At 38.9% G+C, this 27,011-nt stretch overlaps 1 protein-coding gene across 6 annotated transcripts in view; it reads right to left on the reverse strand.

Moving 5' to 3' along the window:
• The window catches only part of Fat3 (FAT atypical cadherin 3), a 694,044-nt gene that overhangs the window by 105,158 nt on the left and 561,875 nt on the right, over positions 1-27,011 (reverse strand). For 4 of the 6 annotated variants that reach the window (XM_069989543.1, XM_069989540.1, XM_069989541.1 and 1 more), the window contains exons 6-9: positions 24,920-25,130; positions 24,419-24,487; positions 15,572-15,711; positions 1,334-1,609 (exon numbers count right to left, since the gene is read on the reverse strand). In XM_069989543.1, coding sequence (XP_069845644.1) covers positions 1,334-1,609; positions 15,572-15,711; positions 24,419-24,487; positions 24,920-25,130 — 696 coding nt within the window. The remainder of the gene's footprint in view (positions 1-1,333; positions 1,610-15,571; positions 15,712-24,418; positions 24,488-24,919; positions 25,131-27,011) is intronic. The other 2 variants (XM_069989544.1, XM_069989542.1) reach the window with 1 other exon arrangement.

A 27,011-nucleotide genomic window follows, 5' to 3' on the forward strand; every position in this document is an offset into this window, starting at 1 on the left:
TCTTGGCTAAGAGACATAGTGTGGAGCAGGCCTTTCAACTTCCCTCTTGCTAAAGACTTCCAGTCTCACAAGGTGAAAGGTCATAATTAGTGGGCTATTACATTCACTCTTCATGTATTTAAGAATGAATCAGTGTATAAGATTAAGTCTTGGTCAGCTTTCCTGGTTGCAGGAATGCAATGGGGTTCTAATAAGCTGTCATTGCCTTAGAGTTGTTGGAGGGATGGACTATAGACCATAAATCTGTCAAAGACAACTATCTCTTCTCAATTATGTAAATTAGCCAAACTTTACATGTAGGTAGGTATGTGTGTATGCATGCCCATAATGTGGCTTGAATTCACAGCCTTACACCCTTGCTTGGCTTTTTCACTCAAGGCTGATGCTCTATCACTTGAGGCACACCTCTACTTGTGGTGTTTTGTATGTTATTAGAGAGTCTCATGGATTTGTCTGCTAGGGCTGGCTTCAAACTATGATCCTCAGAGCTCAGCCTCCTGGGTAGTTAGCCACTGGTGCTCAGCCCAAACTTGAGGATAAGGAGGAAATGGAGGAGAATGCAGTCAAGACTTCAGTGTATATACTACAATTTAAGAAAAGTAAGGGAAGAGTGAGTCGAAGAGGGTGACCGTTGAAAGGGGTGACTGATCAAAATGAATTCGATTTATAAACTGCTTTGTAAAATGGCAACCCTTTTGCACAATTATTTAAAGATAATAAAAAGCTTTTTGTATATAAAAAAGCAAGTCACCTTCAGTACTTTGAAGGAACATAAATGAACATAATTTGAGACTTCTCACTTTCTGCAGGCCTTATTTTGTGTCCTCAGTTTGTGTTGAAATATCTTTTGTATGCTGGTGTTTGCAATCAACATGAGGTCCAACTGCCAGTGCAATAAGTGACAAACTGGGTCTCAAAATACTTCCAAGGACAGTATATGGCACAGACTGAGTAACTGATTTCTCTTGTGATTAAATTACAAGGGAATTTTTATAAAAGCTTTTCAACATGAATCTTCTGGATGCATACCAATCTCCGAGCCCAATTCTTCCTTCTGTAGCCCGACAGTCAACAGCATTTACTGAACAGCTAGCTTCTGCAGAACCTATCTAACATTTCATTTGGTAATATATATAGAGAGAGAGTTGCTATCTAACCACAGCAATGCTTCACTGAAATAAAAAAGGTAAAACTGAATGAGAGCTGGCAGTGGAAAAGACTGAATTCATGACTGCTTACAAGACTGAAGGGCTCTGTATTGCTGAAGACTAAAGTGTGTGTCTTGACTAGTTCATGGTTCTGTCAGGAGAGAAAAACAGCAGCTGGGTCTTACCATTACATTGAGAATATGCTTGTCCCGAGCCTCGTGGTCCAGCCTCTCGGCTGTATATAGAACACCAGTGTTGGGGTCGATGCGGAACTTCCTCATGCTGATGGAGTCGATGCTGCTGTGGACAGTGTAGCTCAGCTTGTGTTTCTCGTCTCTGTCCGTGGCTTCAATCTGCAGGATCTCTGTGTCTGGAAGCACATCTTCGGAAATCGTCACTTCATAACTTGGCTGAGAGAATTCTGGGCCATTATCATTATTATCCAGTACTTTGATAAATACCTATAGTTACAAGAAGATAATACTGATGACTAACTCTAATTCACTCATTGCTAATAAAAGAACAAATCCTTCCTCCCACTCTGTGTACTTTCATCCTAGATTCTTACAGCTATCTCAACATGTAGGGAAGCTCGTGTTTAACAAAAGAAAACCCCAACTTTCTATAATTAACAATAAACCAGCAGATCACATTAGCAGGTACATAATAAACTATGAGTTAGTCAATAGTCTCACTATTAATTCAACAGCTGAGACAGCCACTACAAGGTGGTGATTCCATGGAATTATTGGAGGCATAATGTAAATGATAACAAGGTGACCTTCGCCTGGGAAGTTCTTATTTCCTTAAGTTCCCATTGTGTGTGCTTCTTCTCATGGTGGATTTTTGTGACAAGACAGGGAAAGCAGTACAGAAGAAGCAGAGGACAGGGAGGGATGAACAGAGGTGCACTCCATGTCATCAGAGCTGCTCAACCAGCATTCATACCTTGTGGCTGTCCTTCCAATGGGAGGGGTCTGGTCAAGGTTGCAGTAGTTAAAATGCAGTTTCTAAGTTGTTTTCTTTCATAAGGCACTTTGTGATTAAAATCTCCAAAAAGCAATTGTCTAATGAATGCGCACATACTCATCACTCAGCTTTGACAATGACATCTATCAACCTGGTTTCATCTGTCTTCCCATTCATCCCCACCTGCTATCCCAGCATTGTTTTTGAAGTAAGTTTCATTTACATGGAATTTCAGTATATATCTCAAAAAGATAGGGACCCTAGGAATAAATGCAAATGTACACAGTAGCAGACACAATAGCATAGTTGTACATAAATGGCAATAACAGTAATTTTTAATATGAAATACTCAATTCATGTTCAAATATATCTGTGGGTGCCAGTCCTCAGAGCCTGACCACACGTTGACCCACATTCCTACTGTTGTTTTGGGTGGTTAATAAAAGATAAGAGTCTCATGGACTTTTGTGTCCAGGCTGATTCTCAAACTTCTGAGTTGCTAGGATTATTATAGACATGAGCCATGAACAGCTAGATTCCTTTTTAAAAATTTTTTTGTGCCTGTGCTGGGGCTTGAACTCAAGACCTCATGTTATTGGCTGTCCTTTTTTTTTTTGATCCAGGCTGGTGCTCTTCCATTTGAACCATAGCTATATTTCCATCTTCCCCATTTTCTGCTCAAATCCTGAACTGTTCTTTTCTCCCCAAAGCCTTGATTTCTTTTCAGTTAAAAATGGCATTTGGAGATCATATACAATTATTAGCAATACTTGTTGCTGCAGATTGTTTATGTTTCAATTTTTTATTAGGCAGAGTTAGGAAAGAATTAAAAAATAAATATTTCATGAGTTCATACTGACATTTCCAATTCAAAATTGGAGCATCAGGGTTTTTAACTAGCATTATTGTTTTCCTATTTGTTTCTCTTTTCCCTCACAGAGACGTTTCTCTTATTCAATGACATGGTCATAATTAGTCACTTTTTCATCTAAAATACATGCTCAAACTTTGGAATAATAATACAGCATGGGCACTGCAATTATGTTGCAATTAAGGCCATTCTAAACAACTTAATATTAATTCTCAGGGTTTAAGTAGGAATAAGAAGTTGTATTAGTAGGAATAAGAAGTGGGAATATGAAGTTGTGTTAGCATGACTAAAATCACTTAGACTAATTCTCCAATGAAACATAGCAATGGCTGCATGCACCTTTAAAATCATTTGCTTTCACTTAGTTCCACATTTGGGCTTTTATTTTAGAATTTAATTTTTTAAGTATATGTAAAGGTACCAAACTTAATGTTCGAAGAAGTTTGGTTTCTTTGCCCTTTCCTCTTTACACTATTCTTTCTTTCTCCAGATGGGTTCTCAAATGGAATGATTTTTGTCTCCCTGGTGACAATTGGAGAAGCTCTGAAAATGTCTACAGGCATTTGTTATTGTTACAACTACAGAAAGGAACTTGCTGATATCTAGTGGGTATAGACCAGGGAAGCTTCTAAGCACATTCACAAGACAGCAGAAAGACCCTAAAAATAAAACATCTGACCCCAAATGTCAATAGTGACGCTGATGAGGAACCCACACTGTATCCTATATCCTGCAAAACAGAGATAGGGACGGTTCCCATAGGTAGAGATAGATACATCATACTTAACTAGTCCACCATTGATGTTCATTTAAGGTGTTTCCAAGTTTTGCTCATAGAAATAGTACGCAAAGAAAAGCCTTCTACCCATGACTTTTAATATTTCTGTTGGCATATATTTGCACTGGAATGACTTGGTCAAAGGATAAATGCTTTTGTAGTTTTATTTGGTATTTCCATATTTCCTCTCCCCCAAGGCTTTATTATTTTACATTCTCATAATCAGATGTAAGAATAACTGTCTCTCATAGCTTTGCCAAAAGAATATGTGATAGAAGAGAAATAATATCTTAGTGTAGTTTTATTTATCATATTTCTTATTATAGGTGAGGCTGAGCATCTTTGCATATATTTAAGAGCCATTTGCATTTCTTTTTCTGTGAAACTATTTATACCAGTTCATTTTTCTATGAGTTAAATGATCTTTCTCTTTATTTTTGGAAACTTGGAGATACAAAATGCAAAGTTGTGTGTAATTTTGTCATGAATTTTATTTTGCTCACAGTGATTTTTTTGCCATGCAAAAGTGAATATACCAATCCTTTTCCTTATTGTTTTTGGATCTGAAGTCATAGTTTAGGATATTTTCTGCACTTGCAGGTTATAGATGAACACACAGTTTTTCAAAACATTCATATGTTTCATTTTCTTTTCTTTTTACATATCCTATTCTCTTGGAATTTTTCCTGGTGTATTATATGAGGAATGGATTCAGTTTTATTTTTGTTTTCTTTGCACATGGCTCAGCAATCATTTCAGAACTCTTGTTTTAGAAAACTTTCCTTTGATCGAAGAGGCCACTTTTATTCTCTAATTTAGCATATGAAATTAGTATGGATTTCTCTTTATTTCTGTGCTGGTATTGGGGCTTGAACTCAAGGCCTGGGTACTGTCCTTTAGCTATTTTGTTCAAGGATAGATTTCTACCATTGAACTACATACAGCCTTTTGCTGTTGTATTTGTTTTCTTTTTTAATTCCAGCCTTTTGCTGGTTAGAGATAAGAGTCTCATGTACTTTCCTGCCTGAGCTGGATTTGAACCAAGATACTCAGTGTCAGCCTCTTGTGTAGTTAGAATGAAAGGCATTAGTCACTTGCCTTCTTGCTAGATTTTTCTATTCTGTCCCAATGGTTCATCTGTGTTTTCATTCAACAATATACCTCTCCCACAGTATTACCCCTGCTTTTACTGTATTTGATTTTGGTATAATTTGTGGAGGGGAAGGGAAAAAACAAATCGTTTAAATAGGGATACAGGTGGACCCGATGCAATAATGAGATGTACAAGTCGTTATGTCAAAAAACGAACTTTACAACTTTGGCCAAGGGATGGGGTGGGGGTGGGGGTGGGAGGTGGACATGGGAAGGGGAAACAAAGGAGGAGGCAACAATGCTTGATGAGAAATGTACTCATTACCTTGCCCATGTAATTGTAACCCCTCTGTATGGTATTTTCACAATTAAAAAAAACAATATACAAAGCATTTTAATTGTAGAGGTTACATAATACATTTTCATATTTGCAAAAGAGGGATATCATTTTATTCTTGCAAAACTTCCTTACAAATGTAAGAGTCCACTTGTATAGAATCTGGCAGAAACTTCATAGTTCTAAATTGAAATTATGGGAAAAGTATGGGTTGACTAAGGGATAACTGTCTTCTTTAGAATGCAGTCTTCTCTCCAATGCCAGGTTTTATCTTTTTACATTGTTCAAATCACTGGTTTGTTTGTCTGAGGTACTCTAAGCAAGTTTTGAATTCTTTTTAGAATGCTGCTATAATCAGTATAATTTTCTTTTGCATGCAAGATACCTTTTCATTTTTGGTGATATCTCTAGGTTACTGATTTTTGTATGTTAATTTTATAACCTAATATTTTTACTAAGTTTTCTTATCATTTGCAGTACTATTTTAAGGTAGATAATTATATCACATGCCATGAAGATAATATTAGTTTTTTTCTTCATAATTCTTAGGGTACAACGACTTTGTTTTGTCTTACTGCATTGTGTAGTACATGTTACATAGTGTAGGTATAGGGACATCATCTTATTCCTGAGTAATAGAAAACTCTGTGATGCTTCTCCAGTAAATAGAATGCTAGTATTTGACTGCAATGCAAACAATTATTCATTTAAAAAATAATGGCAGCGAAAACATGACTATGCTCATCAGCAGCTGCACAGTCATCCCTCTGATGCAGATAAGCTTCTCCTAATGAGAGAAAGGAAGCAGTGCTGTCACTTCTGCACCAAGACAGGGCGCAACCTTTGTCCTGGAGTCAGTACTTGAAAAAAGGTTGAGATGTGCGCCAGTAGTTTTGGGTATTATTTTTAAATTCAGTGTATTTACAAAACCATGCTTGATTTCTGTCATATCAATTCTTTCCTTGAAAAAGCTCAAAGATAATTTAGTTAAGATGCTAAAATATTTAATTTCACAGAGCTAGCTAGATAGACAGGGCCAACAAACTTATGGTGCCTTCATGAAATCTCAAAGTTGATGTGCTTTTGAAAAGCCTGCCTCTTTCTGCTTGCCTAATCTATAGTCAGAACAAGTGTTTCTCTGTCAATGACTTCCTGCTCCCTATTTGCTTTTTAGTTCCCACAGTTGGGGCCATTTGTGAGCTTCTGAACTAACAAATAAAGCAAAGCAACTCTCAAAGAAGTTGTGTTCAAAATGGTAATTGAAAGGCCTGAAGAAGTACAATGGAATGAAAGCTGGAGAAAACCCCTATATAGGAAGCCTCTTCAGAGCTGGTTTCTGTACTACCCACCACAAACATTTTGGGTTTTGTAGGCTTTTCTAAGCTAAGTCTGGGCAGATGCCAAATTCTAATTTATAAAGACTTATGGCTTGAAGAGCTCACGAGGTGAGTTGTAGGGTAAGAGCTTGGTCTTTTATTAGAACCAATTAAGTCCTAAATTACTGAAATTCTGTTCTGCCTCTGCTGCATTTCAGAACCATATTTTAGACATTGAGTAATCAAGATTTCAAAGATGATGCCCCATGTACTTTTCCTCATAAATTTTATCTTTGAATGTATGTGTAGAAAAATCATCAGCCTTCACTCGTATTACAGTGGATAAATAAGTGTCAGATTGATAATCCTAACTTTTCAGTAGGGGAAGCTAAGCATTGATGGCTTACACCTGTGAGCTTTGCTAATCAGAAATATGAGACTTGATAATCACAGTTCAAAGCCAACCTGGGCAGAATAGTCCACTGGAGACTGTTATCTCCAATTAATTAACAAATCAGTGGGGCAAATATCAAAGGATCATAAGGACAAAACAAGAGGACTACACCAGACTCAAACCCAAACCTTTTGAAGCCCGTTTTGCATTGATTCCACTATACCACTTCTTAGTACATTTCTATCATAAGCACATTAAGAATAAATGTATGTAACATATGTCAGCCAATATTTCTGCAAACATCATAGGTTTGTTTGCCATGAATTTTTCTTTTGTTCTTTTACAAAATAGATAACTGGTATAGCCATTCACATGTCAGGAACATTATTCATGAGATTATTTTAAATAGAAAAGCTCCCCGCTGTCTTTAAAATTGGAACTGATCTTCAAAAATTGATTTTCTCATACAATGTCAGGCATATGTCTATTACACAGAGTGAGATTCTATCTTTACTTCTGAAAACAGACGTCTACAATGTAAATGCTGGCTTGCAGACTTATTTATCTCCATGCAGCTGTAGTGTCCTCAGATTTGCTTCATCTAAATATACAAGAAAGGTTTAGGGCTGCTCCCTTTTCTCTAGCTGATCAGAGTGGATAAATGAAAACCTTGGAAGAGAAGAGTGGGAGGCACAAATCTCTTAATCTTGGCCTCATTGAATAGCGTCAACAAGAATGGTTTAATTAACCCTCCCCATTTTGAACTGGAAGAGATTGGAGAGAAAGATAAAACGAAGTCCAAATCCTTAATGTAAGATGTGCTTCCTAAAGTGGGCCAGTGAGGAACTCCTAGGAGACCACTTCGAGAGCAACTGAAATGAAGGTCAAGTCTAACCTTTGGAATGAAGTTCCACACTCCAGCCCCAGGGGGTATTGGACTTGCAGCAGAAAAAGTATGCCAAGCTTAACAAACTCTGTTTGTGAGTTTTAAGAATTTAGGAGCATTTTGGAAAGAGATTCTTTTTTTTAAACATTTTTTTTATTGTGAAAATACTGTACAGAGGGGTTACAATTACATGGGCAAGATAATGAGTACATTTCTTATCAAGCATCTTAGCCTCCTCCTTTGTTTCCCCTTCCCATCCCATCCTCCCCCCACCCCCCACCCTACCCTCCTCCCCCCCCCACCAAAGTTATAAAGTTCGTTTTCGACATAACGATTTGTACGTCTCGTTGTTGCAATGGGTCCACCTGTATCCCTATTGAAAAGATTTGGTTTTTTTTCCCTTCCCCTCCACAAATTATAACAACATCAAATACAGTGAAAGCAGGGGTTATACCATGGGGGAGGGACATACAGAGAAACAAAGAAATAATCTTATAAATGTGTTAGAAACAATTGCATGAAAGAAAAAAAATTTGAATACATATCTTAGGATTCATTTCCCTAACATCAACTTAACTGACCTTTTCTGCTTGACTCAGACATATACTAGTTATTGCAAATAAGGGAAACCATGGGACCTATGCTTCTTTGGGCCTGGCTTACTTCACTTAATATAGTTTTTTCCAAGTCTTTCCATTTCTTAACAAATGGGGCAATGTCATTCTTTCTGATGGAGGCATAGAATTCCATTGTGTATATATATACCACATTTTCTTGATCCATTCATCTACTGAGGGGCACCTGGGTTGGTTCCATATCTTAGCTATGGTAAATAAGGCTGCAATAAACATAGTTGCGCTGGTAGCTTTAGTGTGGTATTGTTTGTGAACATTTGGGTAAATGCCCAAAAATGGGATTGCTGGGTCATAGGGGAACTCTATGTGGAGTCTTTTGAGGAACCTCCATACTACTTCCAAAGTGGTTGAACAAGTTTACACTCCCACCAACAATGCAGTAGGGTTCCCTTCTGTCCACATCCCCTCCAGCATCTGTTATTATTAGAGTTCTTGATTATAGCCATTCTAACTGGGGTGAGGTGGTATCTCAATGTTGTTTTAATTTGCATTTCTTTTATGGCTAGAGAGGTTGAGCATTTCTTCATGTGTCTATTGGACATACTTGGAAAGAGATTCTTTTAATCTCAGGTTTGATTGTGGATAATACAAATCAGAGCTACTTTTACTCTTTATAAACCCAAAGCATGACTTGAATAAGAAAAAAACATATTAAAAGCACAAAATGACCTATCCTGAGTTCCTGAATCCAATTAATATAACTTTTGGATTATAATTTGGCCATCACCATATCTGCTTTCTTTCACAAATAACAATAAAAGTCACACACACATAATTTATAGCTATCAGGTGTGTTATTTCAATTTTAAATTGAGAAGCAGATTCCAAGAATGTCTTCATAATCTCTTTTTCCCCACTCCTACAACCCATTAAATCCCAAAGAACAAGTACTTCTTTCCCCTACTTACTGAATCTGAGAGAGCAAGCAACTGTCCAATGGCATGACCAGCCATTGGTCAAGCATGGAACCTGGGTCATGGAATTCCCAGTCAGTGATTCCAAATGCCTTCTTATATAAATCAGACTATAACTTTTGTGTAGGGGAAAGTTCAGAGATGGTATATGATTTTTTATTTTTTAAATTTTAATAAGTGTTTGATTGTGAAAATACTGTACAGAGGGGTTACAGTTACAAGGGCAAGTTAATGAGTACATTTCTTATCAAGCATTGTTGCCTCCTCCTTTGTTTTTCCCTTACCAACCCTTCCCTCCCACCTCCACAACTATACTCCTCCCCTTGCCCCCCACCCCGTCTAAATTGTAAAGCTGGTTTTACAACATAGTGTCTTGTACATCTCATTGTTACAATCAAAATGTTTAAATATGGATACAGGTTGGTATATGATTTTAGAGGGAAAAGTTGGGCTTATCACTTTACAAAGGTACTTCTAGACATGGCACCTGACAGGCTGAGTCTTAAGTCCTACAGCTCCCAAGGCTACAGAGAAACAAATCTTTAAAAGGAGTCTTGATAAGTCTTATTATACAAATATTAGGTCTTATATATTACCTTGTATTTTTATCCACTGACCATTTACAAGGGTCATATTCTAGATTCATTTAGATTTGCTATGAAGACAAAATATCTTAGGTTTGTTTGGCAAATGTGTAAGGAAAGTTGTTAAAATTCTTCATGTCTGGGCTGGGAAGGGGACTCAGTAGTAAAGTGCTTGCCTAGCATACATGAGGCCCTGGGTTTGATTCCTCAGCACCACATAAGCAGAAAAAGCCAGAAGTGGTGTTGTGGATCAAGAGCTGAAGGGCTGAGGGACAGTGCCCAGGCCCAGAGTTCAGGCCCCACGACTGACAAAAAAAATTCTATGTCTTAGGAGGGTTTTGAGGAGGTTGGATTCCATTCTCCCAGGATGCATGGCTAACTGTGGACACTGAGTATCCATAAGTACCATGTTCCCTAAAGAGCCAGATTTTAAAATGTCCTTCTCGTAAATTCTTCCTTAGCACAAACAGTGAAGATTCAATTTTGTTTGAAAGACCTCATAGGATAGCAGTTTCTACCATTAAAAGTTATTGCAGTTTAGAATTTTTAAACATATCACAGTTTGGTAGGCCAAAAGTCAAAGCCAAAATCAAGGTATTGGCAGAGACATGGTTCTTTCTAGAGGTTCTTGGAATGAATCTGCCCCAAACTCTCTCAGATTGTAGATCTGTGGATCAGAGCTAGTTTCATGTTAGTTGGGAGCCTCTTCTGGTTCTTTAGCAATACCTGTATTCCTCATTGCTTTGTTTGCTCCATATTTAAGCCACATGATATTGAAATCTTTATCTCTCAGAGTCTGAGACTTCTGACACTTTCCCTTTTGTTGCCTCTTTTCTGACTTGTGCTGGAGAAAGTGAACTGGTAAGAGATTCTGTGATCAGGGTAGTCTTTGCCTCAAAGTCTAGAATTCCCTTACTGTCTTCATCATAATTAAATCTCCACATTCCCCTTTGTCATGCTATATAACATATCTAAGCCCTGAAGATTAAAATATGGATACCAAGGGCTCACCATGACCCTAGATACTCAGAAGGCTGATAATTGAAGATCATAGTTTGAAGCCATTATGACCAGGAGAATCCATCTCCAACTAACAAAAAGTGAAGGTGTGGCTTAAGTGGTAGAGTGCCAGCCTTGAGTGGAAAAAGCTAAAGTGAAGCCCCCAGGCCCTAAAACTCAAGCCCCATTTCTGGTACCAAAAAAATGTGGATATCTTGAGGACTTTGGGGGGTAAGGAGGAGTCTGCCTTACTACAAAACATAGCACCTGTATTAAGTGACTTCACCATCTTAAGTCAATTCAAGTTGCCTTTTAAAAAAAATGTGAGTCCACTAGTCTTTTCCTGGCAAGATAGGATGTCCCAAATTCCTGCTGTACATTTGGAATTTGATATTTCTCCAAATATTCCTAGCTCTGTTGTATGCTAAGTGATATGTATCCGCCAAAGTTCAAGAATGTCTCTTACAGTCTGGTTGTCATGCTTCTGTGTGTGTGTATATGTGTGGTAACTCCATCCTCTCTGACCATTTACTGTTGCTGCTGTTTATGTGTTCCTGGTTCTACCTGGGGAATCCCCACTCCTCCCTTGCTTTTGCCATTAGGACTTGTGCGTCCTCTACTCTTCTCCAGCTGACAGGGAAGATAGTACCAACTCCTTCAACCCTTACTTTCTTCTCTTCTAAACCTAACATCAGTGTTTATCCTTGGGCTTCTAAGAGGTCAACCTGATGACCCCATCCATAGTATGCTATATTGAGAAAAGCACAATCATATCCCTCACAAAATAAAGAAAAACTGTATAATGCAGAGCCTTTGCTTGTTTCACCAGGAGGGATTTTTGTTTTTCTGTTTGTTTTATAAGTATTGGGATTTTTTTCCTTGCATTTAGTTCATGGGCATCTTCGCGACTTGAAATCCACAGTGTTTATTCCATTACACTAGACAATCTCAGTAAGGAAAAACATGCTATGCATCATCAATATTGTAATCCTGAGACACAAAAATCCCATGAGAATTGGAAAAACAGGACAACCTGAAGATGAAGGAGGATTTTCATGTCCACACAGAATCCCCGAGGCTCTGATTTATTTGACATTTGTGAAATAAAATTCAACATGCTGTTTAGACTTGATGTGAATCCTGTGTCATGTGTGCCTTCTGATCCCAAATGAACAAAAGAAAGAAAGTCCCTAACGGAATACTGAACAGGTGTTTTGTGGCTCCAGAATATTGATTTAGTTCTACAAAGAGGGGTATGTTTGATGAAATCATTAAGTTGCCTAACGTCAGAAATTGGACTGTGCATTAGTGGTTTCTAAAAGAAATCTAGAATAGCTTTTATTTCCCAATCATCTTTCATTAAAACATTTATGACATTGAAGATATTGACTGATTCAGAGCACCAGTCTTGTCACCCTTTCCAGGGAGGCCTTGGGCAACTGGAGGGCCCAGATGGCAATCATGTCTAACAGCCTGCCCAGGCAGAGGGATGCCTTGCTGATGGTGATGATGTCACACAAGCTTATGCTTTGGGAGCCCTTAGCTCTCACTTCTTAAGAGGATCATGGCTCTAGAAACAGTGTGAATGGGGTATATCTGGTTAGAAAGTCTCTTGATATGTTTTATTAACCTCTGTAACTTGGCCCTACCAAGAAGGTCCTTCAAGTTCACCTTAATTTTCTAACTCCTTCTGAAATACTCTGGAAATAAGTCTGTTTTTTAGTCTGAAATAAAACCAAGAAGTGAATTCTAACAATTTATGCACCCAGGCTTACAATATATGTTTCTCTGTTGATTTTCTTTAGAAATGAGGCCATTTAATTTATATGCATTTAAAACTTTGTATTACTGGCTGTACGATGATGTATAGTTTCACTTCTGGCCACTTAAGAGGTGAGGCAGAGGGTAGGTAGTATGAGCCTAGCAGTCATAGATGAGAGACCTCATCTAAAAAACAAACCAACATGCAAGCAAGCAAATACTCTTAATTACTATTACCTCCAGCACTTATACAGCACATGGTATGAACTGAAGAAATGGCTGTAGAATGAATTTTATTTACTTATTTATTTCTTTTAAAAGCTATTAGCATTCAAATTGTACAAGTGGGTTTCATTTGGACATTTCTGTATATGGATATAATATGCCATGATCAAACTCCCTCCCTCCATTTCTCTCCTTGTCATCCCTCTACTTCCCTTCATAACACAATTTCAATAGATTCCATTGTCTTAGTTTAATAAATACAGATACTATATTTCAACCATAGTCACCTACATTCATCCTCACCATTTTTTAGGCCACCTCCCTCCTGCTGGTCCAATTGCTAACATACCTTGCCTTACTTTATTTCTTATCTAGCCTAATGAAAATACAAAAGTTTGATTGATATGTGTCTTTTTAGATATAAATAAATATAAATATCAATTTGATTGACAGGAATTACTTGTGTGGCTTTTTGATTCAGCATACCTTTGATTCCACAATAAAACCCTTGAATAAATATTTGGTATCTACTACTCACTCACTTATCCTAAAAATAACCAATGGGTACCCATAACATTCTGGACAAGCCAAATGCCACTTAATTCAACTAGTACAAACTCTAGAGAAAAGTTGGGAAATGAATGTGATCCCGTGCTTCATTTGTATTTTAATCAAATATGCCTTCCATTTCTCAATTGTAGCATTCAAAAGTTGAGGTTGGAGATGCTAAGAAATGGCTGCTTTTCCAATCTAATTCAAATTCACATTTATAGTGAATTAGCAGCAATGACTTTGCAATACAAGTGGTTGTTTTGTATTAGTGTCTGGGGCATGCTTTTACACTGTGCAGTTCCCATAGGACTTTAGCCTGCAGGTCTTTTCCTGTCTTGGTGTTAGTCTTGAAAATATCTGAAGCAGTAAGGCTTGGATGGGGAAGATCATGTAATTTATTGTCCCAAGTGGGGCTATTTTGAGAGTGAATGGGGTAGTATTAATAACTATGCAGGACAACAAATATAAGCAGGAGTCTTTAAGGCAAAGAGTCACAAAGTCATCCTAGTTACAGGAAGCAACACAGGTTGTAGGATTATAAACTGTCACATGCTAGCAATTTGTGTGAATGTTGCTCGATGTTTCTGTGTACATTCAAGTAAAAATAAAGGAAGCTGTACTAAAATGCACCTTATTAACTTTTTCAACTTCTTGATGATCAACTGACCCCTCAAAAAAGAATTATCATACTTTTGGAGATAAAAGGCAGTTATTTAAATAAGCACATAAAATGTGCTTATAAAACTGCATAGTTAGAAAAGCTTACATCATATTTAAAATGAATCAATAATTGCGTGTGTTAGGGTTGGCAAAAACTTATCCTTCCTACCTGAAGCATTGTATTTAGAAGGATTTTGAGGATACAGGAAGGACCAGTGGGGGGGGGGGGAATTTGGTCAAAATTAGTGATGCCTTCTAAGCAGGGGTTGTGTGTGTGAGTGCGCATGCGCCAGATTGTTGCTGTAACAAGGCTAGGTCCACTGGTGAAAAATAAGATGGAATCTTATATTTAAGGCAAATCTGCCTCATTCTTATCTAGTATCGTATATGTGTCACTGTGGGAAATGTTCTGTGGCATGTGAGAAAGCCAGAAATGTTCTGTGGCATGTGAGAAAGCCATAGATTTTCTCTACCTAGTTCTCCATGTCCTTCTCTATGTACTCAAGACACAAAATATAAGAAGTGTCTCGAGGTCTACTGTAGGTCGGTCCCTAAGGGTGTGGCCAGACAGCCGTGCTTTGGACCTCTGTCCACATGCAGCGGATCCTTCTGTGCAGCCAGTATGAACCCATGACATATCCAGGTAAGGTAGCTCAAGTTTATACTCCTAGCTACTTGGAAGGTAGAGATTGGAGGATTTCAATTCAAGAGCAGTTTGGACAGAGAACTTCACTAGACTCCATCTCACTCATCGCACCCAGGGCAGGGAACAAGTCAGTCACTGTCATCCTCACAGACACAGGAAAGCACACATAGAAGGATTGCACTCCAAGCTGGCCTGAACGTAAAGCCAGACCCTACCCTGAAAACCAAGACAACAGTGGGCTGGAGACACTGTATCTGCCTACTAAGTCTGAGGTCCCTGATGCCATGAGACACCTTGTTCTTTATTAAGGTTGTGTGAACTGGAATATGATATCGCTTTTTAAGTATTCTCTATCTTTAACTTTCAGTGTCTACAAAATCAGAATAATGGAAGGTGTGACACTGATCAAGATGTATTGTAACTCATACACTGACATGCTGAATATATGTCCTTTTGTCCAAGTACTTAAAGATCTTAAAGATAATTTAAAAAGTCAGAGGATGACTTTTAGGTGAGTTAAAGCAAACACTTTGGATAAAAAATCCACCTCTTTGCAAGTTCAAGGAAAGTAAATTTTATAATTAAAGAGATAAGGCAATAATGAAGATATGTTGTGTCACTCACACATAAACAATTGAAATTTCTTGAGTCAGTGAATGTGTATAACACAACAGATCAGTTCTTTTGTTCACATGATTCTTTTGGACACTGTCATCCAATGAACATATTTGATTACTTCCTTTCTTGTACTTCTGACTTTAGTAAATCCTTCCTCATTCCTGATACTCAGTCACAGCTTCTCACCTGAGTGACAGCGACGTTTGTCCCATCGGTGACTTCCACGCTCATGTTGTAGATGGACCGCTGCTCTGCATCCAGAGGCTTTGCAATGACGATGGTCCCCACACCCTTCTCTGCATCAAAAGAGCTGTCAAAGTTCCCCCCTGGGGGTTTCACAGAAACAACACAGAGTCAGCACACTGAAGTCATTGCATGTGCAGAAGCATATAACTTTACAGGGGCTTACATAGAAATATTTTTGGACAAGCATCCATACAGTTCCAATTTGTACAACTTAGTGGGACTTCTTTATTTCTCACTCAATTTGTATTTCAAAACTTAGCCTCTATAATCACAAAAATGCATTTCAAAGAAAACCTCAGCAGTAATGTCATGAGTAGTGAAGCAGAAGTTGACTCCATAAAATATTTAGAAAGCTAACAGCTCTTTAACCCGTTGGGGCTTCTGTGCTATGACATTGAAAATCTTTTTGTTTTTCTGAAATAGGAAAAGTTCTAAGTTAAGAAATAGTTGAATTATCATGAATAAAATCAGTAGACACTTCTAAGCCTACTGTAGGATTTATAGTAAACATTTTGCTGGTAGAGTTCTAAGTCTCTCAATTCAATGTCAGAAATAAAATGTTAAAATAAATGGTAGACTTCTACAAGATGGGTTATTTATAGAAACTTTTGGCCATATTGACAGTGTGAATTAAATTTCTTCTAAAAGAGTAGAAAGTTTATGCAATCAGCATAGAAAGGAAGGCAAACACTAGCTTACACCACAGCAACGTGTAAATCAGTTTATATAAAAAGTTATTTTTTTCCTTTGTGGGTCAGATATAAATCACTGTTTAGAAATGATAGTATGAAGTAGTATTGGAATTGTTGAGTAGTTTTTATCTCTGTGAAACAAAGTGTGCTTTATGGTCTTCCCAATTTTTGCTGCTACTAGGGTTTGACTCAGGACCTGGCACTTGCTCAGCTTGCTTGCTTAGCTGGAGCTTTACCACTTAAGCCATACTTGAGCCTGGGTTTTCCTGGTTATTTTGGAGATGGAGTTTTGTAGCGTTTCTGTTCAGATTGACCTTGAATCATGATCCTCCAGCTCTCAGAGTAGCAAGAATTATACTCATGAACTACTGGCAAATGGCTCTGAAACATTTTTAATGGGGTAGGAAGAGAGTATCATGAATGCTGGAAGAATTTTAATTGAAATTCACAAGGTTTATTTTAATTTAAAATTTCATTGTGTCAATAAATTTTGGGCCTAGATAGCAATCTTATTTCACAATAGTAGTCCAAATTATACATTCATTAAATTTCATATTTTAGAAAACAAACATTGGCTTTAAAAAATTCTGTACTGTATACATTACATTTGCTCATCAATGAACAGTATATTTCTGTATTACAATTACAAATGGGCAGATGAGTTCAGGGAAAGGGAAATTTTACCTGAATCACTAGAATTTGAAATTCAATAACACTCTAAATAATATAGTTTTTTGTTGTTGTTGATAAGCTGGAGGTATGGCTCAAATAGTACAGTGCCTACCTAGCCAGCTTGCCTGAGTATTCTTATTCAAGCTCAGTACTTCCTTCCTCCAATAAAAGTGGTCAAATATATTTGACCTATCACTCACAGCTGTCATGTGTACTTAGGAGCAATTAATTTGTAGAAAGAACATAATTGTCCTTGACATTTAATTAAAGTTATAGAGATACAGGGTTACCAGAGAATTGCTTAGAGAAGATAAAATTTTTTTAAAAAAATTTACTTATTTATCTTCCAAATAAAACCTTTAATTGGCTTATGGAAAACACTCAATGTTTCTTCCAAAGACAGTCTTTTGAAGAATAAACAAGGAGAAGGATTGGAGAGTCTAGTCTAAAAAAGGTTATGGATTCTTATTTAAAGGGAATATTTCATTCATAACTACACACAAAAAAATGGAAGCCAAATTCCAGTGCCTGGCATAACCATTTTCATGAGCAAAGAAAAATGTCTTGCTATCAAGATGTAGATTCTGGAACAAAATCTTTGCCATGAAAACTTACAAAGAAAGAACATAACATTACAAGACTTGTGCAAAAGACAAAAATGCAACTTCTCAAGTTGATTTGGAGGTCATTAAGTCACATTTTTTTCAGTCATATTTAAATTAAACTGGAATTTTTTATACTCTAATGTTTATTTTCTTAAGTCTGGACTAAGATTTAGAGGGTAGTGGGGGAAAATAGGCCATCCTCCATTTGTAATTATTTTGAAGTTTTAAAATGTGTAGGTAAGGACAAAATAACCAAGTCTGTAATTAAGAGGTCAGACTGGATCCAAAGTTGATGATAGATATTGCAGTAGATAGATATTGCAGTTCTCCTTGTGATTGCAGGAAGTGTATATAGGAGGATCATCGTTTGGACACACTAGGGAAAAATAAAGGCACTGTCAAAAGAATAACCAGGGCTTTATTCTTCACTCAGTGGCAGGCCCATGCCTAGTCAATATAAGGTCTTGAGTCCAAACTCTAGTATCAGCAACAAAAAGATCAAATTAAAATCATGCAAACTACAAAATAGTTTGCTCTACTTTCAAGATTAATGAGAACAAAATTTGTGGATGCATGCATGAAGGTTTCCTGTTTTAGTAACTGGTTAAATGAGGCAAATTTATATGCTTGCTCTGGGACCTGTACAGAATACATACCCATCCTCAGCTTAGTCCTGTAAAATACACCTATTTTGCATAATGTGTACAAATCATACGAGTTTTTAAAACTTGTTTTACACCGAAATGTGCTTTGGGCAACTTTTCTGGCTGTCAATTTTCATAGTTCTTTCTCTGTCCCTCTGTGTGTGTGTGTGTGTGTGTTTTGCTCATCAATCTGTGTGCGCATGTGTTTTGCTGTATCAATTACTACAAATCAGAAACCTCTATAGGTGAGTGACTGTAAAGGGCCTACTGAGATAGTCTCAGTTCCACCAGTATGGCCGAAAGTCTCTATACACACTACCAGGACATTAGCTCCCAGGTAAGCCAAGATTTCACACTAAACAACAATGCTGAACTCTCAAATGAATTTCTGACAAAGGATACAGAATCCAGACCAGCAGTTTACCATCAATCTTCTGGTAACCTGATAACCTATACTAAGCCCCCTACTTCATAAACGACTCCATAGCTCTCCCCAGGGCCTCATTTTTCTGGTTCCCTTCTAGCCCAAAGGGTGATTCCTGTTTTTGTAGGAAACCATATCCAAATCATCTAGGGGGTGAGCATATCAAATGCAAGGAGTCCATTTTCACTAGCAACATTCCATTTAAACAAGATGTGCTTCCTCAGAGCCAGTAACAGAACATGCAAAGCCAGAGGGTGTTGAGTGCAACAGCGTGAGGCTAAAGAAAAGGTGGGCAGGGAGGACGGTGCCAATTGCTCTGAGTTTCAACAATGTGGGAAATTAAAAATGTCACAGTCTGAGCGTCCTGCAGGGGGATGTGGCAGAGATGGTAAAAGCAAGGTTGTGAACAGCCCACATAACAGATAATTCACATTCGGGACATTCCTTTGGACCATTTTTTGGGTAAAGACAGGAGTAATAGAGTAAGCAAAGAGCAGAAGAGGCACACTGGGTTTCTATTGTATTCTAAAGTTAAACATAGCAAGTGGGAATATCCTTTTAAAGGCTTTACAAATAGGTCTTGCATAAAAATACTCCGAAGCAGCAATTGCTGTGGGAATTTATTGGGTGGCAAGGCAGTGGGCCATAATGGAGTCAACTTTTACTTTAAAAATAGGAAGGAAACATCCCCTATCTTTTTGTAAAAGATTCAGCAGTGGAAAACCAGTCTCCTTTAGAGAAGCATCCTGGTCCCTTCCTAGCATATGACTTCTTTCCACAACAGGTGCTATTGGAAAAATACCAACTCAAATCTACTAACCACCAGGGAGAAGCATTATGTGAGAAGCTTTGGGAGCACTGAATGGCTGAATCCCAGTGAAGGGAGGGCATCATACTCGCTGTTCACTCATATTCAGCATGTACACTGAACTTCAGGAGAAGGTCAAACACCAGCTATGGTGTGATCATGAAGAACTACCTGCTTTGAAATGAAGCAAGCACAATACTAGGCTGAAACTTGTTTGCAAGGAAGGCCAGAGACACCAGAAAGAGGCCAGGGAACCATAGTAGGTTGAAAAATTCCTTCTAGAAGCTCGCTTTAAGTTTAACTTCTAAAACATATTGATATGAAGAATTTTTAGTCTTTTTTCTATTTTTCTAAAGTTTCTTTAGATGAGCATCTATGCATGAGATCAGTGGTATAGAGAAAGAGCTCTATTTGGGGATCAAGGTAGGGAAAGGAGACTACATGGAATGAAATATTTGATATCAAATGAATGACTGAGAAAATGTCCCTCTGCTGGAGGAGTGGCTGTATTGGAAAGGACATGGTTTTTCTCAGGAGATGTGTTCTGGAAGATGCTAAGATACCTGTATCTAATCAGAAAACAAATTTACAGCAACACTATCAGAAAATTCTAATATGCCTGCTTGACCACTTCTATATAAGCTGGCCTCTGCAGTGGACATAATTAACAGAGGACAAGCCTAAGCCTATGAGACAGCAGCAGTCAGGAATCAAGATCATCTTTCCATGGCTACAACATAAGAAGATACTAACAGAAGACTGGGCCTGTATGCTGCATCTCACTATCAGAGAAATACTTCCTAAGGACAGTTTTTCTCTCTATAAATTGGGTGAGGCAAATAAGGATACTTTAAGTGCTTTCTGTGCACAAGAAAAGCATTTTTGGATTCAGATGAAAAGCTGAAAAATGGGTGTCAGTATCCCTCATGAAACTGTGAGTAAAGAAGAATTATTTGAAGTGTATAGTAATGGTAGCCTTCACAATGCAAATGTTTGCCACCAGCATAAAGATTCAAAAACTGAACTGTGAACCAGATTGCAATCACATTGGAAGGTATGTAAATCAGGCACTGCTGAGCTGAAAGCATAGTCTCCCAAAAAGTGTGAATCTATGTGATAAAGCCACAAAGGATTATGGGTTATTTTTGTTCCCTTTCTTTTCTTTCCATTTTACCACAGAGCAGAACATGCTGTGCATTGGGCTGTTTAAACACACAACTGCTGAACTTTGTTATGGTTTCTTTTAATTACAGCATTCGTAACTTTGTTATAAGCAGGGCTTCTGTTTCTGGGCACTGAAGAGAATCTGGTTGTAAGTGCTGGTGTCACTGGAGGTAGAAGGAAGTGACTGGCCTACCCTTAGTGCAAGAGTCCTTTCTTTCTTTACCATAGAATTGTTTTGGGAATTCATGTTTTGGTAGGAGAAAAAGAAATGCAGTGAAATGAGAATCTGGTAAATTTGGAAATGAGATCATATTCCCAGAGGGAAAAATGTTGACGCAGTCATTATTTCTGGTAAGCTAATGAGGATTCATCAGTTGGAGCACTTGTGAACTGTAAGTGCCTATGCTGGGTGCTGTGCACTTGGCCTCAGTGTCTGCCCAGGTGTATGAACCTGTTTGGAAAGAGTGTTAATTCTCTTGGATGAATCATGAGTTTTGAGTAGGACTTGAATTTTAACCTAAGACCTCATTGCAAATCATGCTGATACTGTGCTTCTATATGTTTATTCATAGCACTCACTTCACCCACTGAGCCTGAAGCACTAGGCATAGTGCTCTCTCTCTCTCTCTCTCTCTCTCTCTTTCTTTCTTTCTTTCTTTCTTTCTTTCTTTCTTTCTTTCTTTCTTTCTTTCTTTCTTTCTTTCTTTCTTTCTTTCTTTCTTTCTCTCTCTCTCTCTCCTCTCTCTCTCTCTCTCTCTCTCTCTCTCTCTCTCCTCTCTCTCTCTCTCTCTCTCTCTCTCTCTCTCTCTCTCTCTCTGTTCCCTCTGTACTGCACAAAGGAGGGAGGGAAGAAAGAGAAGGAAATTTCTGTGACTGAAGATAAGCAAGCAAGAACAAAACATCTGCATATGATAAAGAAAAGAATAGGTGTTTAGAGAAGTAAAAAGATTCTGTCAGCAGATGGAGAAAAAATGACTCTGACAGATGAGGAAGATTTGCAAAAGGGAGATTTAGTGAAGGGGAAACCATTTCTGAACAGAAAGCAAGCAGTACCTGGGGAGAGGATTTCACTTCCACAGTGAAATAAAGAGTTGATGTTTCAAGACATTGGCTAGAGGTAGGAATGGAAATATAATCCTCCTCTGTTTGGGCATCTGGCCCAGTAAATTCAAGTTGTAGAAGAAGATTGGCTAGATGTTGCCATATTTACCGAGTGCAGTCTATGAGATGAGTGCAGTATACTAAAGCGACAGCCCTGTAAAACTCCATTCAAAGAATTACTCAGTGCCCCAAAAATGAGTGGTCTCCGTAGGAAGAGGGCAGTGTTTAGAAATACAGAGATAAAGGAAATATGAAAATTAAGGTCCTATGATAGATAATGGTCCACCTTTGTATTCAGGCAGTCCTTAGGAACTCCATGTAGGAAGGTTTTCATCTACAAAGTAACTTTCTCTCTGTCAATGACTTTGCTAGAGATTCTGAGGTTCTCTGACAATGGGAAGGTATTCTAACTCTGGAAAGGTCTCAGGAGTTGTCAGTGGTTACCAACCTGGCTGCTTAAAGCATCACCACCAGTCACAAATTGCTAATTCTAGTCATCCTAGTAGAAGCATTGCAGGAAAAATAGAAGAAGACACACAAAAGTTAAGAATGGAGAGGGGATAAACATAAATGAAACATGTGCCAAATGCTGGTGGTTCATGCCCATAATCCTTGCCACCTGGAAGGCTGAGATCTGTGGGTAAAGGTTTGAAGCCAGCCTGTGCAGGAAAGTCCCTGAGATTCTTATCTCCAGATGACTACTAAAATGCTGGAAGTGGAGCTATAGCTTAAGTGGAAGAGCACTAACTTTACGCAAAAAAAGCTTAAGGACAGCACCTAGACTCTGAGTTCAAGCCCAAAAATAAACAAAAGAAAACAAAACAAAACCTTGCCATACAACTACTAATGCTTGCACATTAGGTGATAGTACTAGCAGACATGCTTATCTACACACAAATATGCATGTCAGGATGTGGAGAATTACTGGAAAATGGGTCATGTGGTTGGTCATACTAAGTGTTGCAGAGCTGTGATTGTTAAAGTTCTAAAGTGTAGTACAATCAAGGACACCTTGAAGTATGCGGGCAATGGGTATCATGTGTAGTGGGCTAGATAGGTGCATGCATGGACCATGGAAGGGAGAGAAGACAGGTCCATTTCAGGTGTGAGAGATGCCTGGAACCTGGCCTGCAAAGGAAAGAGACAGTTGATGGTTGAGGATTCATTCTTATGTCTTGTTTGGTCTTGACTATATTCGTCTTTGGGCTGCTTTTAAGAAATCATCATTGCACATGCTCCTGTTGGTCTGGCACAAGGCATATGTGCTGAAACTGAAATGTACTTTCTGGGTTTCACTGAGGCAGTAGTAAAGGAATCACCAGAGGTAGCTACAAAGACAACAGAAAACTAGGCATCAGTGTGTACATCAGGAAGAAAGAAGCTGCCTCTGATCATATCTTAATGAGCTGAAAATTGCAGAAAGATGAAGTGGAGATATGCCTTGTGTCTCCAAAGAGGTCCTATTTCAGACATGTTAAGTGGCAATGACAAAGGAATTGAAAGCTTAGTATTAGGATGGTCATTTAGAAGGATGGTAGAATACTGATTCAGTAAAACAAGGCATTATACTGTCATTCTATACAATGAAATGCATAAGAGAGAAGCTCTTTCCATGGGGGATTCCAGAGGATATTCTCCTGAGGTTGAGTTGAAGACCACAGAGTATTGTTTTTTAGAGACTCCTGAAAGCAGATACGGACTATTCTAATATTTCCCCTGGACCCAGTTCTGAGACTTTCCTAAAGGAAAGGCAGACTCTTGCTCACCCTGTTGGGCTGTGACATGAGGGAGGAAACGACTGTCCCAGACTCTCCCGGATTCTCTACCTTCCACCTGAGAAGCATGGAAGTCAGTTTCAGCTCAAGTCTGCCTCAGACCAAGCTCCCTCAGGCCAAGGCTCTTAGTAACAGCCTTTTGTTTCCCAGTCCCGACGCCCTCTCCCTGCTGGCTCTGGAGGGATGCAGTCAGTGCTCAGTCCTTTCCTTTTTCAGCCTGGTATACTTGCTTGCTTGCCATAGCAACTATAAGATGCACCTCATGGGGTAATGTGTTTTGCAGTATTATAATGCTTGTGAATCTAAGTGAATTGGTATCTTTAAAAAAAAAGAATTTAAAGGTTGGTTCCCAAGGTCTCTCCTGCCTGTTTCCAGCTACTTTCCTTATCCAGCCTGAACAGGAGGCTGACCTCTATTTATGTATCTAGGTTCCATTTCCTGCCCTTCCTTTTGTGGAAGGCTGCCAGGGGACTGACTCTTCTGATTCTTTTTTTTTTTTTTTGTCTATGAATGGCACTGCTGGTGTGAAACAGAGGGGAATGGGAGTACATTTTAATTTATTTTTCAATTGGAAAAAGCCCAGTTAAATGAATGAGAAAAAGAAAAAGAATAAACAAATAATAAAAAAGCCCACATACCTCAAAAGCAAACAACAAAAAGCCCAAAACTCAAAAAAAAAAATGACCTCCCTAACTCCAAACCTATCAAAACCTGAAACAAAGGAGTCATTGGATACAAGAGCAATGGCTGGTAGAGGCTTGTATGAAATCTGCACGCTGCACTTCAGCCTGGCACAGGCAGCTATGGAAGATGTAATTCAATTTGCTTAAAAAAAAACAACAACCCCCTCTAAGGCAGATTGGATAGCCGTATTTTAGCAAATGTGTTTACACTAAGGGTACCTTCTGTTGAACAGTTCTGCCCACAAGCTGTCTGTAGAATATAGAACATCTCTCGAGCATGCTTGCCACCTTGAAGCAGGGCAGTCGGGAGCAGAAAAAAAAAAGAACAGAATGCAGAAAAAGGTGAAGAAAAAGAGAGAAATGAAAGACAGCAAGTCTAGTTCCATCAATACATTTAGAAATGAGATTAGCCAAGTGTGACAATAGAATTTAAATGACACACAGAAAGACATTAAGATCACAGTAAGTAACATACTATGGAAAATTCAGCCAGAGAGCACTTTCTGTTCAGCTTAGCTTACAGAGTCGAACGAAAGCACAGGTTGAGTATTCATTTTACTGGCTCTTTTGCATTGCAGCACTGTACAGGTTTTAATCATAGCTCTAACTCAGTTCTGTTTTCTTTTTCCCCCTTTCTTTCTTTAATTAACTCAGTTTATTTTTGGTTCCTTACTTCAAATATTACATTGCCCACTACTGTTTTAGAAGTCCTCAACTTACCCACTATGTCAAACCACAGGGGGGTGTTTGCGGGCTGCACGGACACCACACCCACGATCTCGGTCACCCTGTCACTTTCCATGACTGTGAAGTTATAAAATGGCTCTTCGAAGGCCAGCGGGATAGGCGAAGGGGCCGGTTTCTTGATCCACTCAATGTGGAGACGGGCTGTGGAGGACTTCTGTGGGCGGCCATTGTCCACGGCCTTGATCTACTCACACACGGAGAGAACACAGAAAGACATCTCAGAGCTCAGATTCCACGAAGATGCACATGGTTGTTGGGCCGACTTCATCCTCAACAGTACTGGCAAGAGGACTGGTGAGAATGGATTTTGGAATGTGGGGGCATTATCTGGTTGGGGGGGCTGGAGCTCAGATGGGCTGGCCCATCTGAATCACCACTAAAACCTTGGGAAAGAAATGTTGCAAGTATGCAGTGTTCAATCTTTCACAGACACGAATGATCATTTCCATCAGCAGTAATAGCTAATTACCTTCCTTACCGCATACATCTGAACCTCACCTTTGGCCAGTGGATTTCCATAGGAAATAAGGTACTTTGTGAATGTGTATTTGTGTGCAGAGTCAGGTGGGCAAGGTTGTGTGGGCTGTCTTCTGGAGATGCAGTCATCCTGCACAGAACTGGAGGGGTGAGGGGCACAGGTATGGGCAGCTGCTGGGGTCCTGTGATTTTGCTTACCGTGGAGGGGTGAGGGCGAACTCTCTGGGTAGCAACATGAACTGAAGTGGGCAGTGCAGTGGGGAGGAAGGTTTTAGTGACCTCTCTGTGGTCCAGGGTAGACTGACATAAAAGATAAAGTAAATGTGTCTCTTCATACAGCTGTAAGGAATTGATACAATGTCCTGGACTCAAAATGGGAGGGCCCAAAAGTTCAAGGAGCAGAAAACATCATCAGAACACCAAACTTCAATAGATAAAACTGACAAAGGATTTTCAAATACTGTATTCAGAAACCACATTTACAGACACAGAACTAACCGGGACAGCATTGAAACAACAGCAACAAATAGAACCTGAAGGTATGTGTTCATGGATGATCACTTAGTTCCAGAAAATTCCTGTGGGATGGAGATTCCTAACAGTTAGAAGCCTTGGTTCACGATGCCTAGGAGACAGGACAGGGATTTCAGGAGATGTGGGTTTGTTTTTTTTGAAGGAAGTATTCTCAGGAGAAGGTGAGTAGAATCAGGATGGACAAGGGTGAGCACTAAACAAGGATGTGGTCCTAGCTAACCTCAGGGATCCAATAGGGAATTCTGAATCGTGATTTGTGCCACAGAGTTGGATCCACCTGAGGGAAGCGGCCTGGACTTTTGTATTCAGTTATCAGGCAGTCATTGGCTGTAGCTGTTAGGCTGGGGTAGAAATGTAGAATTGCTTAGGCTAAAAACCACCCAAGGATGATCCTCTGGTTCTACGGACAGCTATAAGGCCTTAGAGCCAACACTCACTGCACGGGAGGGATAGATGAAGGAGTCTAGGTGAAGACACCCTGCAAAGCGCTCATTTCTTGTCAAGTGTCAAGTCCTCTATTCCAGGAGCATATGCACTCAGTTTCTAAAGTGGTTGGGGAGGAAGCATAGGGGGGCATGACAGATGTTAAAGTTGAAGTTTCTAGAAGAAATCTTAGTTTACTGTCTACTTGAAGTTTTTCACTTTTTTGGGGGGGAGGGGTCTGGTCGTGGGGCCTGAACTCTGGGCCTGGGCGTTGTCCCTCAGCTCTTCAGCTCAAGGCTAGCGCTCTACCACTTGAGCCACAGCGCCACTTCCGGCTTTTTTCTTTTTGCTTATGTGGTGCTGAGGAATCAAACCCAGGGCCTCATGCATACAAAGCAAGCGCTCTACCACTGAGCCACCTTCCTAGCCCCAAGTTTTTTACTTTTTACAGAAGAAACTTAGCTGTGATTTTTGTCTCACAAGCTATAGGAAAATTCATATTCTATCACACTATGAACAATTACAAAATTTGTTTCCTTGGGAGGTCTTGACACTTAGTGTGGTTTTGAGTGGCTATGATACCTTGCTTGTCCTCAATTTATCTATGTTCAGTACCTTGAGAATGATTTGG

This window comes from Dipodomys merriami, unplaced genomic scaffold (genome assembly GCF_024711535.1).
Source record: "Dipodomys merriami isolate MVZ:Mamm:240054 unplaced genomic scaffold, mDipMer1.0.p SCAF_38, whole genome shotgun sequence".
NCBI classification, from domain to species: domain Eukaryota; kingdom Metazoa; phylum Chordata; class Mammalia; order Rodentia; family Heteromyidae; genus Dipodomys; species Dipodomys merriami.